The sequence below is a fragment of the Malaclemys terrapin genome, chromosome 22 (assembly GCF_027887155.1).
Source record: "Malaclemys terrapin pileata isolate rMalTer1 chromosome 22, rMalTer1.hap1, whole genome shotgun sequence".
In the NCBI taxonomy this organism is placed as follows: Eukaryota; Metazoa; Chordata; order Testudines; family Emydidae; genus Malaclemys; species Malaclemys terrapin.
In genome coordinates this window covers 13,771,652-13,792,434 of record NC_071526.1, presented here as the reverse complement: position 1 = coordinate 13,792,434, position 20,783 = coordinate 13,771,652, and the positions used below count along the sequence as shown (strand labels likewise).

The window sequence follows — 20,783 nt, the reverse complement described above, 5'->3', positions numbered from 1 at the left end:
CCAGAGGACAAAAAACTTTGCTGATTGCTCCTCCCACACCCACGAAGAGATGTGCAGGTGAACTCATCCCATCAGCTTGAACTCTGGGAGGAAGAAGGAACTGTATCTAGCTATGCTCTTGGACTCTGAGGGGCAAAGATTTCTAAGCATAAGCAAGGGATCCCTAGCTGCTTAGCCTGGGTTAGTTATAAAGGACTTATAGAGCTTGCATATCACAGTAGCTTTGGAACCTAAGACTCATTTGTGTATGTTTACTTGCTTTAACCTTGTAAATAACTCTCTGATTTCTTTTTCTTAGTTAATAAATCTTTAGTTGGTTTATTATAGGATTGGCTAGCATTGTCTTTGGTGAAGGTCTAAAAGAGCTGGAGTAAGTGACTGGTCCTTTGAGACTGGGAGTAACCTGAATATTGTTGTGATGTTTGGTGTAAGGGACCATCTATCACAAAGGCAAGCGTACAAGGGTGGTGAGATAGATTGGAGTACCCTATAGGACTGTCTGTGACTCCATGTTAAGGCTAATGTAGTGCCTGTGGAGTTCACACTTGCTACTTAGTTGATGAAATCTAAGTTTAGAACTCACAACCAATTTGAGATGTGTGCCCTGCTTCTTCCCCTGAGGTTGGTACTGACGCTCCTGAGGCACTCCAGACTCAAGCTGTCAAACTCAGCAACGTTACTGTATTTCATGAGGATTTGCAGGGAGAGAGTTCTTTCCGCGTTAGCTCAGCCTTGGGCCTCCCGTCACCACCACCTTATGTGTGGGATTTATAAACTCCCAACAGATTTAGCTGCTTCCTGTAGTATCTCTTCTTCCTCCCTTGCATTCAAAATCAGCTCATCTCCAACAGTTCACTATGGTGCTCTGCAAAGCCTTTGTAGCTGGACCCTATTGGACCTGGATCTGCTTCCAAAACTACATTACTCCACCACCTGGAATCTACAAGAACACAAGGCACTGCAGTGCCTTCTGGCAAGAGTGCCAAGGGGTCATGTTTGTATCTACCATAGTGTCCCTAGAAGGCAACATCCGGCTCAATACGTGTTGCAAGTGCTTAGGGAGGACAGCACGAGTTCAGGACTAGACCACCAACCCTCCAGCTGTGGTTTTCTTTTCTTTGGTTAGTTTGATGTAAATGTCATCGCTTGTGTGTGTGTTGTTTAGTCTTCCCACTCCTGTCCCCTCCTACACTCTGCCCGCTGTGTCCCCAGAACACCTCCCACACCCCAACCCCAGTATCCCCACAACACCCCCATACCCGCAATCCCTGTGCCCCCATAACACCTCCATACCTACCACCCCAGTATTCCCATAACACCCTGATACCCCCCACCCCAATGTCCCCATAACACCCCCCATACCCGCAATCCCTGTGCCCCTACAACACCCCCATACCTGCCACCCCAATGTCCCCATAACACCCCTCATACCTGCCACCCCAGTATTCCCAAAACACCCCCCATACCCGCCATCCCAATGTCCCCATAAAACCCCTCATACCTGCCACCCCAGTATCTCCATAACACCCCCCATACCCGCCATCCCAGTGCCCCCACACCCACCACCCCAGTATCCCCACAACCCCCCCATACCCACAACCCCTGTCCCCGGGGTCTAGGCCACTCCCCCCCTCTCCATCCCATGCCCCAGGGCTCCAGCAGTGTCTGCGGGGCTGTTTGTTTCCCATTGGCTCATCTCATGCCTTGTCCCCGCCCCGCACCCCAGTCCCCGCCCTGGCTCCCCTTCTCCCGACCACGTGCCGCCATCAGCCCCATGACTCGGGACATGCGCACGGCAGCATGTTCGGAGATCGCGCGGCGACTCGCGAGGACAAGCCACAGGGCCTGGGGGGAAGGGGAAGGAAGGTGCACATGCGCAGTAAGGCCACTACGCTACGCCTTGAGTTTTCGGCCGGGGAGGCGGAAAGAGAATACAATACGCATGCGCCCTGAGGTGTGGCCGACGCTTTGTTCTCGACTCAAGGCGTTGGTTGCGCACGCGCAATGTGCCTCGCCTGATTGTGAGCGTGCTGCGCAGACGCATTGAGTTCCCTTGGTACTTTGTTGTCGGCGGAGCTGTGACTTAATAAGGCGCCGCTACGCGCGACGCGTGCGCAACGAGAGTCTCGCGCGTTTGTCTTCGCGGGCTGAAGGTTGCGCGTGCGCACGGACGACACTGGGCGACGGTTGGGCATGCGCATCAGTTCCCTTCGGCGCTTTGTTCTCGACGGAGGCGGCAGCGCATGCTTAGTGCTTGAGCCTTCTGTGACGGGGGTGGTGTGCGAACGTCCACGCCGCACGGGAGCGGGCGGCGGCGGGAGCGCAGGCGCAGTGGGCGAGGAGCTGTTGGCGGCGGCGGCGGTGGTGTTTCCGGCCCTTCACTTCCTGTCTTGGGAGTCCCGGCGGTCGGTGCGCGGCAACCCTGTTCGCCCTCTCGGTCCCCCCGCTCGTTCGGCCGCCCCCCCGCCCCCTCTTTCCGCGGATGCAGCGCCGCGAGGACCCCGCCGCCCGGCTGGGCCGGACCCCGGGCCCCGCCGCCAGACAAGGGGCGCCCGGGCCTCGCCGGACGCCCCGAGGCGGAGCCCGAGGGGCCGGGGCCCAGCCGCCGCCGCTTCTCCCGCCCGCCGCTACCGCCGCCGCCGCCTCCCAGACCCCCACCGCCGCGCCCACCCCGCTCCTGCCCGGGGCCACCGTCAAGATGGAGCCCGAGAACAAGTACCTGCCGGAGCTCATGGCCGAGAAGGACAGTCTGGACCCGTCCTTCACCCACGCCATGCAGCTGCTGACGGCAGGTAGCGCCGGGAGGGGAAATAGGCCCGGGAGGCGGGGGGAGAGATGGGGGGTGACCCGGCCCAGACGGGGGGGGGGGGACCAGCCACCCACCCACCCACCCACCCACGCTGCGCCAGGCCCGGCTGGGCAGCCCGGTCCTTCTCCCTCCGCTGGCATGGGGCAAAGGGGATGGGAGCGGGCGCTCCCCGAGAGGCGCAGACCCGCCCTTCTCCCCCGAGGCCGCCCGCAGGACAAGCCGCGGGGTGGGCTGTGGCGTCTCGGTCCCGGCCCCGCTCTTTGTTCGACGCTCAGAGCTGCTCCCCGATGGGGCTGAGCGCAGACGCCCCGCTCCTCGGACTGCGTCCCCGGGAGGTGACTGGCTTTCCTCGGTAGGTCGGAGCCTCGTGGAGCAGGGAAGCCCGGAGCCTGGCTGCCATGAGGCCGGCCTGCCAGGCGCTTCCCTCCCTTCGGGCCCTTCTCCTTCTCGCAATCGATTGGTCTTCGTGCGGGGAGGAGGGGCAGAGGCCCGGGTCTGGGGAAGTTGTGGAGAGAGGCTGAGCTGGGAGGGGGGGGGGGGGGCGGTCGCCTTTTTATTCTGGCCTTGGAACTGTTTGCCGTGTAAACGGCCTCGTCTGCAGGGTTTAAGCAGTGCAGGGGAAGTTAAATCGCCGAGGCGGAAGGGGGCAGTTTTATAGTTCAGCTGGCTCCTGCTGTGATGTACTTTGGACGGACTGGTAGTTTTAAGATACACACATCTATAATTGTTTAGACGGCCTCCAGTCCCAATGGTTAATTCTTGGATTGAGAGGGATTAAACACGAACCTAGAACTTTCTTCTTTAGGAAAGTGTGATTATCTTGGCCCTTTCCATCCTTGGGGGAGAGGAGACTAAAGAGAATGGTAGTAAACTGTTTTTTATGTAGTCTCTATTCGGATTCCTTTAAAACATGGGATTGTGTTTTTTTTTAATTCACCACTGTGAAAATCTGTATTAGAGCTTGTGTCATGCCTCTGATGAAATTAAATGGAAATGGCATGGCAGTCTTTGTTCTGTGACTAAGCTAACACTCTTTTCCCTGATCATCACTGTCCAATCGCCTGCTGGCTTGGGTTTCTCCACATCACTACAGCGCAGCTGCACTGTAGTCACATTCAGTATCTGTATCAAGTAGACAGGGCTGTGTTGAAACACAGTTGGTTTAAAAATTAGAGCAAGTTAAAACGCTAACAGCTTCCTGTGTGTAACAAGGTGGAGAGGCCGTGTAAACTAACATATACAGAATGTCCTATTTATTTTAGACAAGAAGAGTAGAATTTAGCCTCTTGTTAGGTCTATTGCGTTTAAAATTATATGTTTGATACTAATGCAATTCTTCATAAACTGCATTATTAGAAAGCAGTTATAATATGGTATTGCCAATATTAATATAGTAGATATATTACATCACTCCTTTCAACTCTTCATGTAAAACTAGGAAACTGTTATTTAAAGCTAAAACAAGGAGGAGTCCTTGTGTCACCTTAGAGACTAAGGTGCCACAAGGACTGTTTTGGCTGATACACACTAACACAGCTACCACTCTGAAACCTGCTATTTAAAGCTGTAATCTTCCTTGTACAAGTGATTTAATGTGGCTCAGTTCTGAATTTGTATCTTGGTGCCACTGGTATACCTCTTGGTTTTGATAAATTAGATATGTATTATTCCCAAGATAATTAAGTGGTCTTCTTAAAAAAATCATATTTTCCTGAAAACAATGTTTAAAGATGAGTCTTATAATACTTTAGCCTATAACAATACTTCCACTAATGTGCCCTTCAACCAACTGTTCTTCAACAGCAGAGGAAATATCTTTCAGAGTTGTATTAGTGAAGTGAAACCTTCTGGGTGCAGTACAAATTTGCTAATTTTTGTACAGAGAATGGCGTTCTCACCACGCATAACTTTTTAATTACTGAGTGGTGTAATGAAATATTTAATATAAATCCTCAGTACATTTACAAAATATCTTTCAGTGTATTACAGCAAAGTGCCAGATCTGCTATGGATTGAGCTTTTCTTTCTGTTTAAAGCTTAATTACTCTAAGTGCTCTAAAATCCTCATGATTCACTCAGTTTGTCTGGACATTTGCTGTGCCTCATGAATGCAGGGTAGTGTTAGTGGTCCAAATTTGGGGTCATTTGAGCAAGGGGCTCTCCTGAGTTAAGGTTGCTCTGTGTAACTTGTGCCCTTCCAGAAAGTGGAGAGTGGCTAAATTTCTGAAATCGAGGAAGTGAAGAGTTAAAGTACACACTACGCCTGTGACACACCCTTAACGCTGCCCTCTTTGAGCGGTGCCCCAGTTTGGCTTTGTTTGGGTGACTTTCTCAAAAATATTCACCATACAGCATTTGCAGTTCCTACTCTAAAATTCTGTTCAATTCGTCTAAGTATATCTGCACAGTCATAAGTGAAATTTAGGTATCCTATCATTCATAGTTTGGTTTGGATTACATGAGCAGATTACTAGATTGGATAATGTATAAAGGGTCTGACATGCCAGTCAGTCAAAGCTCTGAGCATAGAAACTAAATTAAATCTCATCCTGAAGCGTGTCTCTTCTGATAGGGTCTGAAGTCACTGGGAAAATTTAAATACTGCAGCTGTGTTCTTGAAACCTAGTTAGTGAATAAACAAAGGTCTTCAGTTTCAGTGCTGTTTTGAAACTTTCACAAGATTACCCCAGCCCTAAATATATACAGTTGTCATGCTGTTGCCAAGAGACTTTGAAAAAATAGAGCTTGTGTTCAGAGCAGTTTTTATGTTGTGAAAGGATATTTATAGTCTAAGAGTTGTGCTTGTACAATTTCTTCAGCCAATGTAACATCTAAAGACTCATTCTCTTATAAAGTAATTTACTCTCAATGGTTTGTGATGGCAAAGGATCTGAATTCTTCATATGAATCAGGGAAAGCACATTTTACACTTCCAGAGGCTGTGGAAGATGGCTTTGACAGAGATCCTGCTTGGACTCCAGTGTCTTTTATCTTCCTTGGGTCCTAGGAATCCTACAAAGGATAAGACATCTTAGATTTGGGCCATTCAGATCAGTCATTTCCATTGAGGCAGATATTACTCCTTTTGGCAAAGTGCCTACGTAGTATTGGACGTTTGATCAGTCAAATATTGTCAAAAATGATCAAATTTTAAAGCACTAATTTTTAGAACAGTAACAAAAGAAGAATAAGACTTTATGGTCTCCAATTACCTTAGCCTTAAATGCTTATGCGTTACTACGAAAAATGTTAAAATAACTCAGTTAAGTAACTCAGAAAAATGTGGAACAATGAACTGAAGTTCTGTGGCACCATGATGCAATCAAAAAGCTAGGCTGCCACCTACATCAGGGCATTCTTGCTAAAATATTTAACAATATTTGACTGTGGTCAAATAATATGCAGTCGACAGGTCAATTGAAGAGTTCAGAAGACTGAACATCAGGTGCAGATCCCAGATAGCCCCCAAATATTCGGTTGGATCAGTTCCTCCATTTCTCTTGATCCTTCAGCACTGTGGGTGAGTGACTTGGTACCATAGGGCCCACAGTTCCTCAGAATCTATGTCCAGTGCCATTTTCTTCTCAGTTTCAAGATAAGTGGGTACTATTGCATTGTAACTTCACCTCAAGGAGCCTGGTTCAGACAGTGTTTGGCGTCTTTAATGTGCCCAACTCCACAGCTCTTAAGTCTTACGCAGCATTTACTTGATATGGGTCCTGTGAACTTTGACAAGAGACCATAACTGCTGCTTCCTTTCCATCCTACATGTCTTCAAAGAAAAGCAGATTTCTCTGGAGATACAGTTGCCTCCATCCAAGTAGCTGAGAATCAGTAGTACTACCTGATGTGGAGTCAGTCTCTTTCTCAGGAGCTGGTAGCACAGTGCTTGGAAGTGCCCCTTTTATTTCTCATCTCCAGCTGATGCTGTGTTGATTATTTCATCCTCCCCCCAAGTGATACAAGGGCCTTTCACGATTTGATGGGCAGAATGGCCCATTCTAATGCACACCATATTGCATGCTGATTGGCCTGTGTAGACCCTGCTGGCACACAGTAGGCCAGTTAGTGCATGACGTGTTGGTGTGCCCCTAAGTAAACCCTTTGAGTTGCTATTTCTACCGACAGTGTCCATTTGAAAATAATTACGGTGTTTAACCATCGCCTGATTAAATGTTTCTTTAAAGGATACAAATTTGTATCCTCCTATTTGAAAACCTGCTGATCCTCTGGACTTTAATTTGGTGTTTCCAAAGCTTATGGAAAGACCCATTGAACAGTGAGTTCTGTTTTAAGTTCTTGTACTGGGCCCATCACAGTGGTATGAGGGCCTTCCAGAATGAGTTATTAATCTTTTGTTTAGTTTCCTATTGCATGTGATTCCCCCCTTCTTTGGGCACGCTCTCTCTCTCTCTCTCTCTGTGTATATATATCTCCTCAATATTTATTCCACTCTATATGCATCCAAAAAAGTGGGCTGTAGTCCACGAAAGTTTATGCTCTAATAAATTTGTTAGTCTCTAAGGTGCTACAAGTACTCCTGTTCTCTCTCTCTCTCTCTCTCTCTCTCTCTCTCTCTCTCTCTCTCTCTCTCTCTGTGACACCTTTCACTGAGAGTGTCAGCTCTGTCCACAGTTAAGAGGATGTCAGGGTTTTAGACCTGGGGTTTCAAACATGCGGCCAGCCATAGCTCCCCACGCCCTTCCAGATGCGCCTCATCCCCACTCCTTTGCCTATCTCCCAGCGCTTAGGACTTTGCAGAAGTGAGGGGGGAGTAGCGGGGATGTGGCATGCTCAGGGGTGGGGATGGGGGCCCAGGACGGGGATTTGGGGAAGGGGTTGGAATAGGGGCAGGGAGGGGGCAGAGTTGGGACAGGGACTTTGGGGAAAGGATGGGCAGAGGCGGGGCCTCATGGAAAGGGGGGGGGGGGGCTTTTGTATCTTTGTATGAAAAGGTGTCAGTGATGAGGCCCTTGGACCAATGTACTAGTCCTCATGTGGCCCTCGTGTTTTGGGTTTGAGATCCCTGTTTTTGACCCTGATGATCGACTTACTTATACAGTATTTCACAAAGGTGCTTCGGCTTCTAGCCAAATTTCTGACCAAGACTGTACTGTGCTTTCATCTCAGTCTGTTGCACTATCTTTCTTTCCCCACCACACTATAATTGGCTAGCTATAAGAGCTATAAATTAAGACTGAAAGCTAGGGTCATGTGTTGAAAGCCAAAAAAGTTTTTCCAGTTGTGATGACTTGACATGATTGAAAAGCCCCTGTTGACTCTTGAGGTGCAGGTTAACATGTTTGAAGATTGTTAGATGGCCATGTTGTAGCTCAGGCTTCCCTCCAGGGTACAACACAGTCAGTTAATGTGCCTCCAAACGTAATGGTCTGCATTTTAACAAGTGTTAAATTGGCTTTTCAGTCTCGTTAAGACAACTCGATTGAGCTAATACAATTGAAAGCCACATATTTAGGGCTTCTGAAAGTTGCACTGGTTTAATTAAAGATGTAATTGGAAACCAATTTAATTAAACCGGTACAAACTCCTTTGTGGACACACTAATTTTGGTTTATTTTAAATTTATTAAGGATTAGTTTAGGATAGACTGAAATAAGCAACTATTAAACCAAAATAAGTTTAGCTAAATTGGATTAAAATGGTGCAACTTTCATGTACAGACAAGGCCTTAAACAGACTTGACCTAATTCCCAGGGGGTTGCCTTCTTGAAATGGGAGCATTCTAAGAATTAGTAAGTTTTGGGACTGGTTCCTCTGGGGCAGTAGGAGGTTGCAGGTGGGTGCTTTGTTTGACTCAGAGATGAAGTTTGTATTATGGCAGAGCAGTAGCCCTGCTATGGTTAAGATTAAGATGAGGTTTCTGTTTAAATCTCTGCTCTTCAAAGGCAATGTCTAAACTTAAAACACTGCAACAGCCCAGATACAGTTGCACCTCTGTAGCGCTTTAGTGTAGACACTCATTACAGAAACGGGGGTTTTCCCATTGCTGTGGTTAATCCACCTCCCCAAGAGGCAGTAGCTAGATTGATGGAAGAATTCTTCCATTGGCCTGGTGCTTTCTACACTGGGGGTTAGGTTGGCTTAACTGTATCGCTCAGGGGTGTCGATTTTTCACACTTCCGCACAGCGTAACTTGGTCGACCTAACTTTTCATTGTAGAACAGCCTTTAGTCTTCTAAAGTTTGATTGCTCAGATTGCCTTGAGATTTGGGGTGCTTCATGAGGGTGCAGGAGTTCTGTTAGGGGTCCAAACGTAGGGCTATGTGACCAAAGGGTTCACGAGAACCTTTTTTTGGAAAAGATTTTGCTTCTCTAGTTTAGCATGGTACAAGCCTCTTGCTCTAAACTGTTCTAGCCAGTCACTCGTGAATTATATTGCAGAGGGACACCAGCAAATTCCCGGGCTTGTCCCCACAAATGTGCATCTTGTACTGCCCATCACTTTCCTGGACACAGTACAAGCTCATATACATAAAGTACATAATTTATTAATAGACAAGTATATGCACAATCTAAAAGGCATTACACTGAGCATGCATGTTACAGAGGAATTACAGGATTGTTAACCTTCTAAGTTTCACACCAGCTTGATAGCTCATGCGTATAAGAAGTTGTCCTTTGAATCTGACTCACCCAGCCAGTCAGTTCAGATCCCGCCAGAAAATTGGAAAAGGTTGGAAGGCATATTGATCATATGGCAGGTTTTTTTTTTTATTTTGAGAATATAATCACAATTTTTTTTTTGTTAAGGATGCAAATATTTACTGGTGCAGGAGAGGGGTATTTTAGGAGATGGGGTGGTCTGAGCTCCTCTGCCTACCCCACCTCATGTGAGTTGAGTTCAGGGGTTCCAGCCCCCCATCCCACTTCTTGCCTTCATGTGTATATGTTTGTATGTATCAGGTTGGGTGGGGGCTTGCCCATCTATGAGTGTCTGACTGCTTCCACTTATCTGCACTTGTGCTTTGCTCAAACACTAAGCCTGCTCCCCGGACAGAATACTACACTTGTCAAGTTTAACAACCACTTCATTTCCTTTTACAGCCCCTTCATACCATTTAAACCTATATTTTCCCCTGCCCTTCATTTAAATCCACAAACTGCTTTCATATCCCACCTCACTACTGACAGTACCCATGGCAAGAAGACCCCACTTCTCTGCTACTGATATAACTTATGCAATTCTGTATTGAAATAATGCAGACTGGAACCTCAAGGTACATAGTCACCTCTTTCCTTTGATCACACACGGGGACTCAGACCCTAATTTCCTCATAGCAGTCAGAGCTCTTTTAAACTACTCTAGTTTAGTTCTCCACCATTTAATACAGCTACATGTAACACAGTGAAAGCTGCTGGAATCCATGCAGATAATTCCCAGTGGCTATTGCCAGCTCCAGGGGGGCAGAGTTAAGGTTGTGTGCGCGTTAACCATAACTCTGTATTTCCTGGTTTTCAGAGGTTTGTTTTTGTGAAACTCAACATTCTGGAAGGGCACAAACTATCATCAGGCAACCTTAACACTTCACTGACTAAGTTCTTTACCATATTAATTCATGAGGTTTGGAAGAAAGGTAGGCAACAGCACAGATGACGTATTGTATTTTATGGGTTCATGTTCACTGTCAATTGAGGTGACTCGTGTTGTAGTCCACCATTCCATTTGCTTATTATGAACCAACAATGTCCTTGGTCTTTCTAGAGTCCTAGATTTTGTGTAGAGACACAGACAGGCAAGACTAGATGGGCTGCCCTTTTTTTAAAAAAAACACATCCAAATTTTGTTGCCACATAGTTATAAATGTACATATATTTACAGAGAATTTAGGGCGCTATGGCCTGTCATGATGCAACTGAATCTAAAGTGTCATTTCCATTTTGAGGAACGTAAATTATACTATTTTTATCTTGTCTAGAAATTGAAAAAATTCAGAAGGGTGAAACAAAGAAGGATGAGGAAGAGAACTACTTGGATTTGTTTTCCCACAAGAACATGAAACTGAAGGAACGTGTTCTGATACCTGTCAAACAGTATCCCAAGGTGAGGGCCAGAAAATAACTGACCAAATCTCTCTGATCTTCCTGTAAACATAAGATCTTACATGCTATGCTTACTGAGTAGTGTCTTTCTCTAAATGTCATTCTGAGTTATGCTAGAGTGGTGCTCTGTTGCTGTGGAATTTCTTCTATGCAAATTTGCAGTATCTTATTTCTGACGTTTTGGATTTCTAGAATGTCAGGATAAAAATGCAAGTGTCGATGAGTAATTCTGCTCTTTCATTACCAGGGTAGAGTTTCTTCTTTAGCTCTCTTTTCATGCTTAAAAATTAAGACTCCCTCTAACTCTTAAGAATTGGTGTCCATAAAATGGTTGGAATCTAGTAATTAGAATTAAATAGGCTAGGTGAGTTAATTTAGCATGAATTGCTGGCAAAATAAAACCTCTAAAAAGAGCATGCCAGACAGTTGCTAATTTTTTCTACAAATATTATTTAAAGTATATCTCCATGAGACTTTGTGAGGTGAGGCCGTGGATGACTTTGGTTAAACTTCCAGTGTTACCGGGTCTACCAGTGCAGTTTTAACAGCAATCGTTATTAACTTCATTCAGCTTCAGGACTAAATCTGTTTATTTCCCTTATCAGTTTAATTTTGTTGGGAAGATTTTGGGACCCCAAGGCAACACCATTAAAAGACTGCAGGAAGAAACTGGGGCCAAGATCTCTGTGCTTGGAAAAGGTTCAATGAGAGACAAAGCGAAGGTAAGAGCTTGAAAATCCATATATGCAGATGGCCTTTCACTTGAGGATCTCAAAGCATTTTACAAAGATTAAAATCACTAGAACTCGGGGGTGCTGACTTCTTTCTTGCTCTAACAATATCTACCTCCATGTATGTTACCTTGTGAAAAATTATTATGGTAGAGCTAAACTCTTTGCAGAAAATATGGCCTACGGTAATGCGTCCTCTTTTAAACGTTCTGTGCATTTGGATGCAAAGGCTAACTTTTTTTTTTTCCTTTTCTTTTGAAAGCTTAACTGCAAAATTAAAGAATTGAGTGCAATTCCAGCTTTCTTTCCTCAGGCCCGGTCTATACTACATGGTTAGGTTGACATAAACTGCCTTGCGTTGATCTAGCTGTGGAAGCGTCTTCACTTATATTTGGCTCCTGCTGACATAAGTGCTTCTCTACACTGATTTAGTAACACCGCCTCTCTGAGCAGCGCAGAGTCACAGCCAATGTAATTTGGACAACACAGTGTCAGTGTACACACTGCATTGCTTACTTCGACTGTTACTGGCTTTCTGGAGCCATCCCACAGTGCCCCACACTGACAATACAATCCAGACAAGCACTGCTGATGAGGATGCACACGCTGACACAAGGAGCCAAGTGTGTGCACACAAGCGATTTGCATAACTGGTGGCCGGATCCTGACGTAAGGTCGACATAATTTTGAAGTGTAGGCATGGCCTTAGTGCCTTCCTTAACCAGGCTATGGGAGGCTTTCAGATAAGGAATAAATTATTATTATTATTTTTTTATAATCTTTCCCCTGCGTGAAATCCTCTAGGCACTTACAGGTTCACTGGCAGTGTAAACCTAGAATGTACCAGTCTTTATCTTCAGAGAATAGCAAAGTGCTAGGAGGATTTCTGAATGGCGAAACTACAGAAATTGATTTCTGTACTGAATGCTCCCCTCCTCCTTGCCCCTAAAGCTTGGTTAAATGGGGGTAGTCAGTGCAGAGCTAGGATTTCACTCAGTTTTTACTTTAACTTTCCAAGTCACCTTTACGTTTTTAGATTTTTTCCAATTTAGTAAGAATCTGTTGAATTAATTTAGACACTTAACATTAAAGCTGAACTGGCACTGTCTAAGGTGCCATCACAATTTTTCATTGCAAAGCAGTGCCTGGAGGGAGAGTGTGCCCTTGAAAGGGAATGATGTTACTTGTATCTGCCAAAAATCTTCTGAAGAAGCAGTTACAACAGTGCATTAATACAAGTACCAACACCTCTTTCACGCTGATATAAAAAGGTGGAAGCTGTAGGGGAATAGACTAACTGCTCTTGGTAAATCATTGGATAAGAATGTTGCTGCTGACATGTGACTTGAGTCCAGCTGTGCATCTGAGAGCAGGAAGCAGTTACAAGGGAAGTGATAAAAAGCACTTGCACGGAAGAAATATGACTAGCTGTTAATGGCAAACCAGTTTAGTATCACTGACTTGTATACCAAGCATGACAAAGTATATACTACTGAAAGCTGCAGTAAAGTTCACCCAGGCCAAATCACAGTGAAATCATTAATAGCCTCTTAAAACTTTATGGTCTGACTTTTCAGAGGTGTTGAGCACACTCACAATTTCCACTGAAGTTAATGGGAGCTGCAGGTGTTCAGCAATCAGTCCATTGCTGTCTTTGGAGACCACTTCTTTTATATGTCCATCTGTGACATTCCTCAAGGTACAATCTGGACTGCTGTTCCCTGAATGCTCTTTTTACATTACTTCGCTGTGAGCCATCATTCCTGATCTGATCTCATATAGCTTCCAGCATGCAAATTACTCCCAGTTGTGTTATGAATGCTCTAGCCCAGTGGTCTCCAATCTTTTTACGCACCAGATCACTTTTTGAATTTTAGTGCAACCCAGGATCTGCCCTGCCCCACTCACTCCATCCCTCCCCCTTCTCTCCATCACTTGCTCTCCTCCACCCTCACTCACTTTCACCAGGCTCAGGCAGGAGGTTAGGATTCGGGGGGCGGAGGGAGGTTGCAGGCTCTGGGGTGGGGGAGAGGAGTTTGGAGTGTGGGAGGGGGCTCCGGGCTGAGCCTGGGGCAGGGGGTTGGGGTGCAGAAGGGAGTGGGGGGTGCAAGCTCTGGGAGGGAGTTTGGGTGTAGGAGGAGGCTCCAGGCTGGGGCAGTATTGGGGTGCAGGAGGGGGTTATGAGGTGCTGGCTCCGGGAAGGGGTTGGGGTGCAGGAGAGATACTGGCTCCCATCGGGCAGCACTTACCTTGGGCAGCTCCCAGTCAGCAGTGCAGCGGGGCTAAGGCAGGCTCCCTGCCTGCCCTGGCCCCACCTTGCTCCCAGAAGGGGCCAACGTGTGTATGTGGGAGGGGGGCGCGGCACGTGGGCTCCACATGCTGCCCTTCTTTGCAGGCATCGGTCCTGCAGCTACCTTTTGCCACAGTTCCCTGTTCCCAGCCAGTGGGAGCTGCGGGGGTGGTGCTTGCAGGCAGGAGCAGCGTGTGAAGACCCCTTCCCACCGCGGGGGCGTGCTGGCTGCTTCCGGGAGTGGCGTGGGGCCAGGGCAGGCAGGGAGCCTGCCTTATTGACAGCCCCGCTGCACCACCAGACTTTTAGCGGCCAGAGATCGCGATCAACTGCGAGAGTTTCCAGCATCGACCAGTCGATGGCGATCAACTGGTTGGTGACCACTGTTCTAGTCAGTCACTCCTGAATTATATTGCAGAGGGACTCAAGCAAATTCCCAGTCCCGGACTTGTCCCCAGAAATGTGCATCTTTTACTGCCCATCACTTTCCTGGGCAATACAAGCTCATATAAATAAAGTACATCATTTATTAATAGAAAAGCTTATGCACAATCCTGTTGTACAAATACTTCAATCCAAACACACTGGTTTAGATAAAATAGTAAAACAAATTTATTAACTACAGAAAGATGGTTTTTAAATTATTATAAGTAATGAGGCACAAAAGTCAGAATCAGTTACAAAGAAACAAAAGGTAAAATACAGCTAATATCTAATTTAACAAGCTAAGTGAATTCAAAGAAAGGACTCACCATAAGTTCCATAATTTTTCCGCCTGAATCTTTCAATAAGGATCTCCCCCAGGGCTTGTCTACACTCACTGGAGGATCAATGCTGCGGCGATCGAAGCATCAGCGGTCAATTTGGCAGGTCTAGTGAAGACCTGCTAAATCGACAACTGAGTGCTCTCCCTCAGCTCCTGTACTCCAGCTGATCGAGAAGAGTAAGGGGGGTTGATGGGAGAGCATCTCCCATCAGTGTTGCGTAGTGTGGACCCCGCAGTAAGTAGATCTAAGCTACATTGATTTGAGTTGCGCTATTCACGTAATTCAAATTGCGTAGTTTAAATAGACTTTTCCCTTTAGTGTAGACAAGGCCTCAGTCTAGTGCAGCTTGCTTTCTTCATCCAGTGTTGTTGACGTCACTGGTAGAGAGAAGAGAGCGATGATTTGTGCTGATTGCTTTCTCTTCTTAAAGCCCTCTCTTGTGCAAAAGTCATCTCAGCTGGTAAGGGAGGAAGGAACTCTCAGCTGTTTCTTTGTCAAGCTGTAGCTTTTTGCCCACACTCTCTTTCCTGCCAAAGAATGGCCACTTAACTAGTCGGTGGCCCATTTGACTTTGATGACACCTAGCTTTTTATCTGTGGGGAACTGGTTTGTCCTTGCCCCCCCAGACTTAGAACCGGTCTTAGCAATATCATACAATAGAACTGTACATCTTTACATACAATGTTGCCGCACATATTTCACCAGGACAATAATGATCAGCAAATTATGAGTTTACAAATTTTACTTCACAAGGCATACTTTGTACAAAACTTATCATAATTCTGAAAGCGATGAACATAGGAGTAGAAACTGTCACATCATCCTTACTAAATTACAGATATTTTCTGGTGGAAAATTGGCCTGTTCGTGTTTAAAGAAGTCTCTTGTTCTTACCTTACGGTACTGTCACCTGTTTCCTTTTTTCTTTCCATTTACTCTTGGTACTGCAGACTCTGCTTCTTTCCTGTGGCACAACTTAATTTTTCTATAGCCCCATTCACAAGACAAGCATTACTTATGCCAGAAACCTGTTTTGAAGTCTCGAGAGGGTTACTGTTTGACCTCCATGGTCAAACGTGGCTGAACATTTTAGGGTAGATAGCCTTGTCCTGCAAATCAATGCTTAGAAACATGATTAAGGAAGAAAATGATTTCTTTGCACCTTGTTTGGCTTTAGGAAGTTGAATCATGCTTTATTTCAGGAGGAAGAACTGCGCAAAGGAGGAGATCCCAAATATGCTCATTTAAATATGGATCTGCATGTCTTCATTGAAGTCTTTGGACCACCTTGCGAGGCCTATGCTCTCATGGCTCATGCCATGGAAGAAGTCAAGAAGTTCCTTGTTCCGGTATGCAAATTTGTTTCTTGATGCTTTTTAGAATAGAGCCTTGGCTTTGGTACCCTTCGCTGGGGAATATACAGTAGTTTATTAGTTAACTTGTGCCCTGAAAGAAGAGATTTTAAACCACTAACTGCTCAAGCTTAGGAAGTGTTGGTCACAGGATATTAGAGAGACAAAGTGGGTGAAGTAATGCCTTTTATTGGATCCACATGCTTTCGAGCTTTCAGAGCTCTTTTTCAGGGCTGGGTACTTGGTGTCACAGTTAAATACAAGATGGAACAAACTGATTAGCATACATAGTTAACTGGCTGCTTCACCTTGAATGGCCTCTGACAATGTGTTAGATACTTATACTAAACAATCTGTTCCATCTTGTATTTAGCTCTGATGCTGGAGCTCTGTATAAGCTTGAAAGCTTGTCTCTTTCACCAGCAGAAGTTGGTCCAATAACAAATGTTACCTCACTCACCTTGTCAAGCTTAGGAAGAAGCTTCTTCTGGAGGCACATTACTTCATAATTGCCACTTTGGGGTTTCCTGTACCAACTAGGAAACATCTGTTACTGGCTGATCTGACAGGGTATTGGACTAGGCAGATGAAACTGGTCTGAGTTTATATGGCAGCTCTTCTGTCGGGAGCAATCTTAGCTTTGCCCTGTGGGGTAATAGATTTCCTGAATGGGTTCCATTCATCACTTGAAATTGCCTTGTAGAGACCTAGCAGGAAAAAGTCCTGGTAGCTCACTTTTAATGGGTTTCACTTGAAGCAGCCTATTTCAGCTGATACCCGGGCATGGTATATGAACACTTAATGCCTTTTTTTTTTTTTAATTTGGAGATGGTTTTCATTGACTGAGCTTACAAGGCCTTTGCATGCAACTTTATGGCATTGCTTTGTTGGGATGTAAAACAGTTTTGAATGCCATGTCTGGTCAATTCCAAAACTTCAGGGAATGTTTTGGGTGTCAATAAGCAGAACCCTGTGGATTTTGGTGAAAACCAGAAAAATAAAAAAGGGAGAAATGGGAGACGTGCGGAGCCCATGGCTTTTGGTTAGCAGAACCACAGCTTCAGCCACCTCTGTATTTCTCTATAGATAAAAGAATTGATTGAGGGAGGAAAATAACACATTCCAGCATAACAATACCCCTTATTTGAGTTCTTCCTTTGTCCCAGTTGAGTTTAAAATGTTACCACCCCGAAGGAGAGAGAAGAAAAGAGAATAAGAGTGGTGTGGCTGGGGGTGGGGCAGAGTGGTGGGCACCCAGGGCTCCTGGCATTGGGGGTCTGGGGTTTACAACATGTCTCTGAAATAGAGGATGGAAGGGAGTGGCACTCAGGGAGCTTGGGGAGGAGAATGGAGGAATGCCAGGAGCCCCTGATGTGTGCAATAAGCTCAGTTTACAGAAGCAGTGTTGCTGTGGCAGCTCTGGAATCCCGACAGGCAGGCTGGTATTGGTAACCTGATCTGTGTGCGTGTCTGGGGAGGAAGTGGGTTGGAATGGCTTCTTCTGAGTTACCAGAATCTTCTGCTGATTCCCTAAGCTACATCCTCTGGGGAGATAAAGCGTGGAGCAGAGAGATGTGCTGTGTTCGTGGGAATGTGAAAAGACGGCTTGGGTTTGCAAATGGGCATTTACTCTTCAGCAGGCTGCATCCAGCTCCTGCTTTCGTGTGGGTGCAGTGATCAGTTTCCAGTGTGCCTTTGGGGGAGAGCATGGCATTTTCTGTCAAAAGCATTTGGCTGGCAGTGAACCCACATGTTTCAAAAGGGGACTATAGATATTTTGTGACAGCTGCTGTAGCTTGAGGTGTGACTCATACAGTTTTCAGCAACTGATGCTCTAACATGTTAATCTCTGACACCTCAGAGCACGGGGTGACTAGCTACTAGTGTCCCTTTTCTTCTCAGGATATGATGGATGACATCTGCCAGGAGCAGTTTTTGGAGCTGTCCTATTTGAATGGGGTACCAGAACCAGCACGTGGCCGAGGGGTCCCTGTGCGAGGAAGAGGAGCAGCTCCCCCTCCTCCACCTGTTCCTAGGTAACTTTCAAAAGTATTGATGCTGGAGATGGAAATTCTTGTTGTTTATGTAGCAAACTGGTTAAATTATTATTTTTGTGTGTGTGTCTGAACTCCAAATATTGAAACTTCCAATATTGCAGGGCTGCTTTTATTAAATTGGGAGTTATGGTCTTGTATGCTCTAGCAGTGAGTGTGCTAGAAAAGGGGTAATAAGACTTTTAATTGGGGGTTGGTGAATCTTTTGTAATCTGAATTGCATTAGCTTTAGAAAACCACCTTGCTGAAATCGCATCTGATTTCTAGAACTACTTAAAGTTGAAACCTATAGCTCATTGGTTCATCATCCCCAGTCAATGGGTCCTCCGGGGCACTGAGAATCTGCAGCTTGTGCGTAACTCCCATGGAAGCTTGATGTTGCTACTATCCTGACACTGATGCTTTGCTCGATGCATTGGACTAAATCAGTGATGAACCTATGCTACACAGTGCCAGTATAGCTAGCATTTATCCCAAATGAAGGATAAAAAGAGAAGCCTCTTGCTGGTGTCTAAACGTGTTTAGTACTCAAGGGTGGTTAGTCATCTCCTCTTTGGACTTTGTAAGACCCCAGGGTTCCCTTTCTCCTTAGCAAACCTACTCACCTGATCAGCTATGATAAATATGAAGAAAAGGTCTGGACTACTTTTGTAGTAACCAGACAACCTCTGCAGAGCCACACTTTTTTAAGATGTTTAGAAGTGGTGACTACTTGGGTATTCAGCTGTTGTCTCTGCATTTTCCTTTGGTAATGTTCCATATTGGTAGTTTTTATGCAGCATTAATCTCTTACCAGAGTTGCATTATAATCCTATTTATGCATCCAGTTATCCGTTTTATAGCACCCGTAACGAATAACTGTTGATCTGTCAGTAAATTCTTAGATATTTTGAACATCGTTGTGGCTTTTGCAGAGTACATATATGGCTATTTCTAATCCTTTTTCTTCCTAGGGGGCGTGGTGTGGTGGGCCCTCCTCGTGGGGCCCTGGTGCGAGGAGCACCAGTGAGAGGTGCCATAGCTAGAGGAGCTACTGTGGCCCGTGGTGTACCCCCTCCTCCAGCAGTAAGGGGCGCTCCCGTACCAAGAGCTCGTGCAGCAGGCATTCAGAGAATACCACTTCCTCCTCCACCCGCACCGGAAACTTACGAAGATTATGTAAGAAACTTTAATACATACTCTTTCCAAGTAGCTAGAAGCCAATTACTTACGGATCCTAAGGGCATGTCTGCACTGAAATTAAAAACCTGTGACTGACCCATGCCAGCTGGCTCAGGCTGTTTAATTAGGTGCTCTGGCTGGAGCCCAAGCCCAAACATCTACACTGCAATTAAACATTCCTGCAAGCCCGGGTCGGCTGGCACGGGCCAGCCATGGGTGTCTCATTGCAGCGTAGGCATACCCTAAATGTTGGGTATTAACAAAGCAATTGCACTAATGGCCCTTGCTTAGTAGCAAACACTAGCACTAGGCTCAATGGTTGAACTGAGAGGTGAGGTTATTGTTTTCTGTTAATAAGTTTCCGTGTGCGCCATAATGAAACCCTTTTTTGGAGGGGAATAATTACAATGCAACTGAAGTGTGGCCAAGATTATATTTTAACACAAGTACTGGTGCCCAGCAAAAAAAACAATCAAAACACTTCTGTGGAAAGCTGCTTGTAGAAGCAGGGAGCACTGGAGTCTTCAGACCATGTAACTACGGTAAGAACTTACTTTAACATGTGAATAAACTTGGTTAAAATGTTGTTGTCACTACAGACATACCCCTGAGTGTTTTCTTTGCTAAGCTAAGAATATTTGCTCTTGCCATTTTAAAGAGACAGAAACAGCACAATGACTTGGTTTAGATGAGCACCAGAGTAAATATTTGAGGCCATCGCAGTGAGATTTGTCTTCTCTCTCTCTCTCTCTCTCTCTCTCCTGTTTTCCATTGGCTCTGGTTAAAACTAGTGGGTTCTGTCTACCTGTAAATCCTATGTTGGGGAACCCAGTTATGAGACTTCTGACATAGCGTGGACATAATGCAGCCTTGGACACTTTAGAGGACTCTGGCATGCCTTGTGAACATGATTAATGTTCTCACCTTCACTGCAAGATAAAGGTTCCCCTGGGACATGCTAGGATTGATAAGGTCATCTGAAAAGGACTGCAGAGTAAACTCAGTTTTGCTCTTTCCCTTAGAATGAATGACACCCTCCACATGTATCCATCCTTATGTCATTATCTGTTTCAGGGTTATGATGATACATATGCGGAGCAGAGTTATGAGGGATATGAAGGCTACTACAGCCAGGGCCAAGGGTAAGTTTGTCATTTTTCAGTCCCCTTTAATCCCATTCCTGAGAGAGAATTCTGCATGACTTTTTACAGAATTTTCAGGTAAAATTAAACATGTTTCCATTATTTTAATAACATTTTGAGACCAGTTGTGCCTTGTTCTGTTGGCTTCTATTGTGCTTGAAACAAGCAGCATGTGCGGAAAGGTACATTGCGGAAAGGTACATTTCAGAAAGTTCCCACTAGCCTTTAGCTCTACCTTTAAAAGGAGTGGTCATACTTATCCAAAGTGGTAGGGAGGTTTTAGGTGTCCTAATTCAAGCACTACAAAGCAAGTCTTGAATTATTCTTGACGGTCTTATGAATTTGAATGCTCCAGCTCTTGGGGTTTGTGAATAAATGTTTTCACCTCTACGCAACTAACTTAAACGCATCCTGTC

General features: G+C 45.5%; 1 protein-coding gene across 2 annotated transcripts in view; it reads left to right on the top strand.

The window, feature by feature from the left end:
• The first annotated feature begins 2,390 nt into the window (after positions 1-2,390).
• The window catches only part of KHDRBS1 (KH RNA binding domain containing, signal transduction associated 1), a 28,818-nt gene continuing 10,425 nt past the window's right edge, over positions 2,391-20,783 (top strand). For both annotated transcript variants that reach the window (XR_008443028.1, XM_054011554.1), the window contains exons 1-7: positions 2,391-2,792; positions 10,747-10,871; positions 11,476-11,592; positions 15,861-16,007; positions 17,913-18,046; positions 19,018-19,222; positions 20,300-20,367. Coding sequence is in view for 1 of the 2 variants with exons in the window: in XM_054011554.1 (XP_053867529.1) it covers positions 2,483-2,792; positions 10,747-10,871; positions 11,476-11,592; positions 15,861-16,007; positions 17,913-18,046; positions 19,018-19,222; positions 20,300-20,367 (1,106 nt within the window). In the remaining variant the exon portion in view is untranslated. The remainder of the gene's footprint in view (positions 2,793-10,746; positions 10,872-11,475; positions 11,593-15,860; positions 16,008-17,912; positions 18,047-19,017; positions 19,223-20,299; positions 20,368-20,783) is intronic.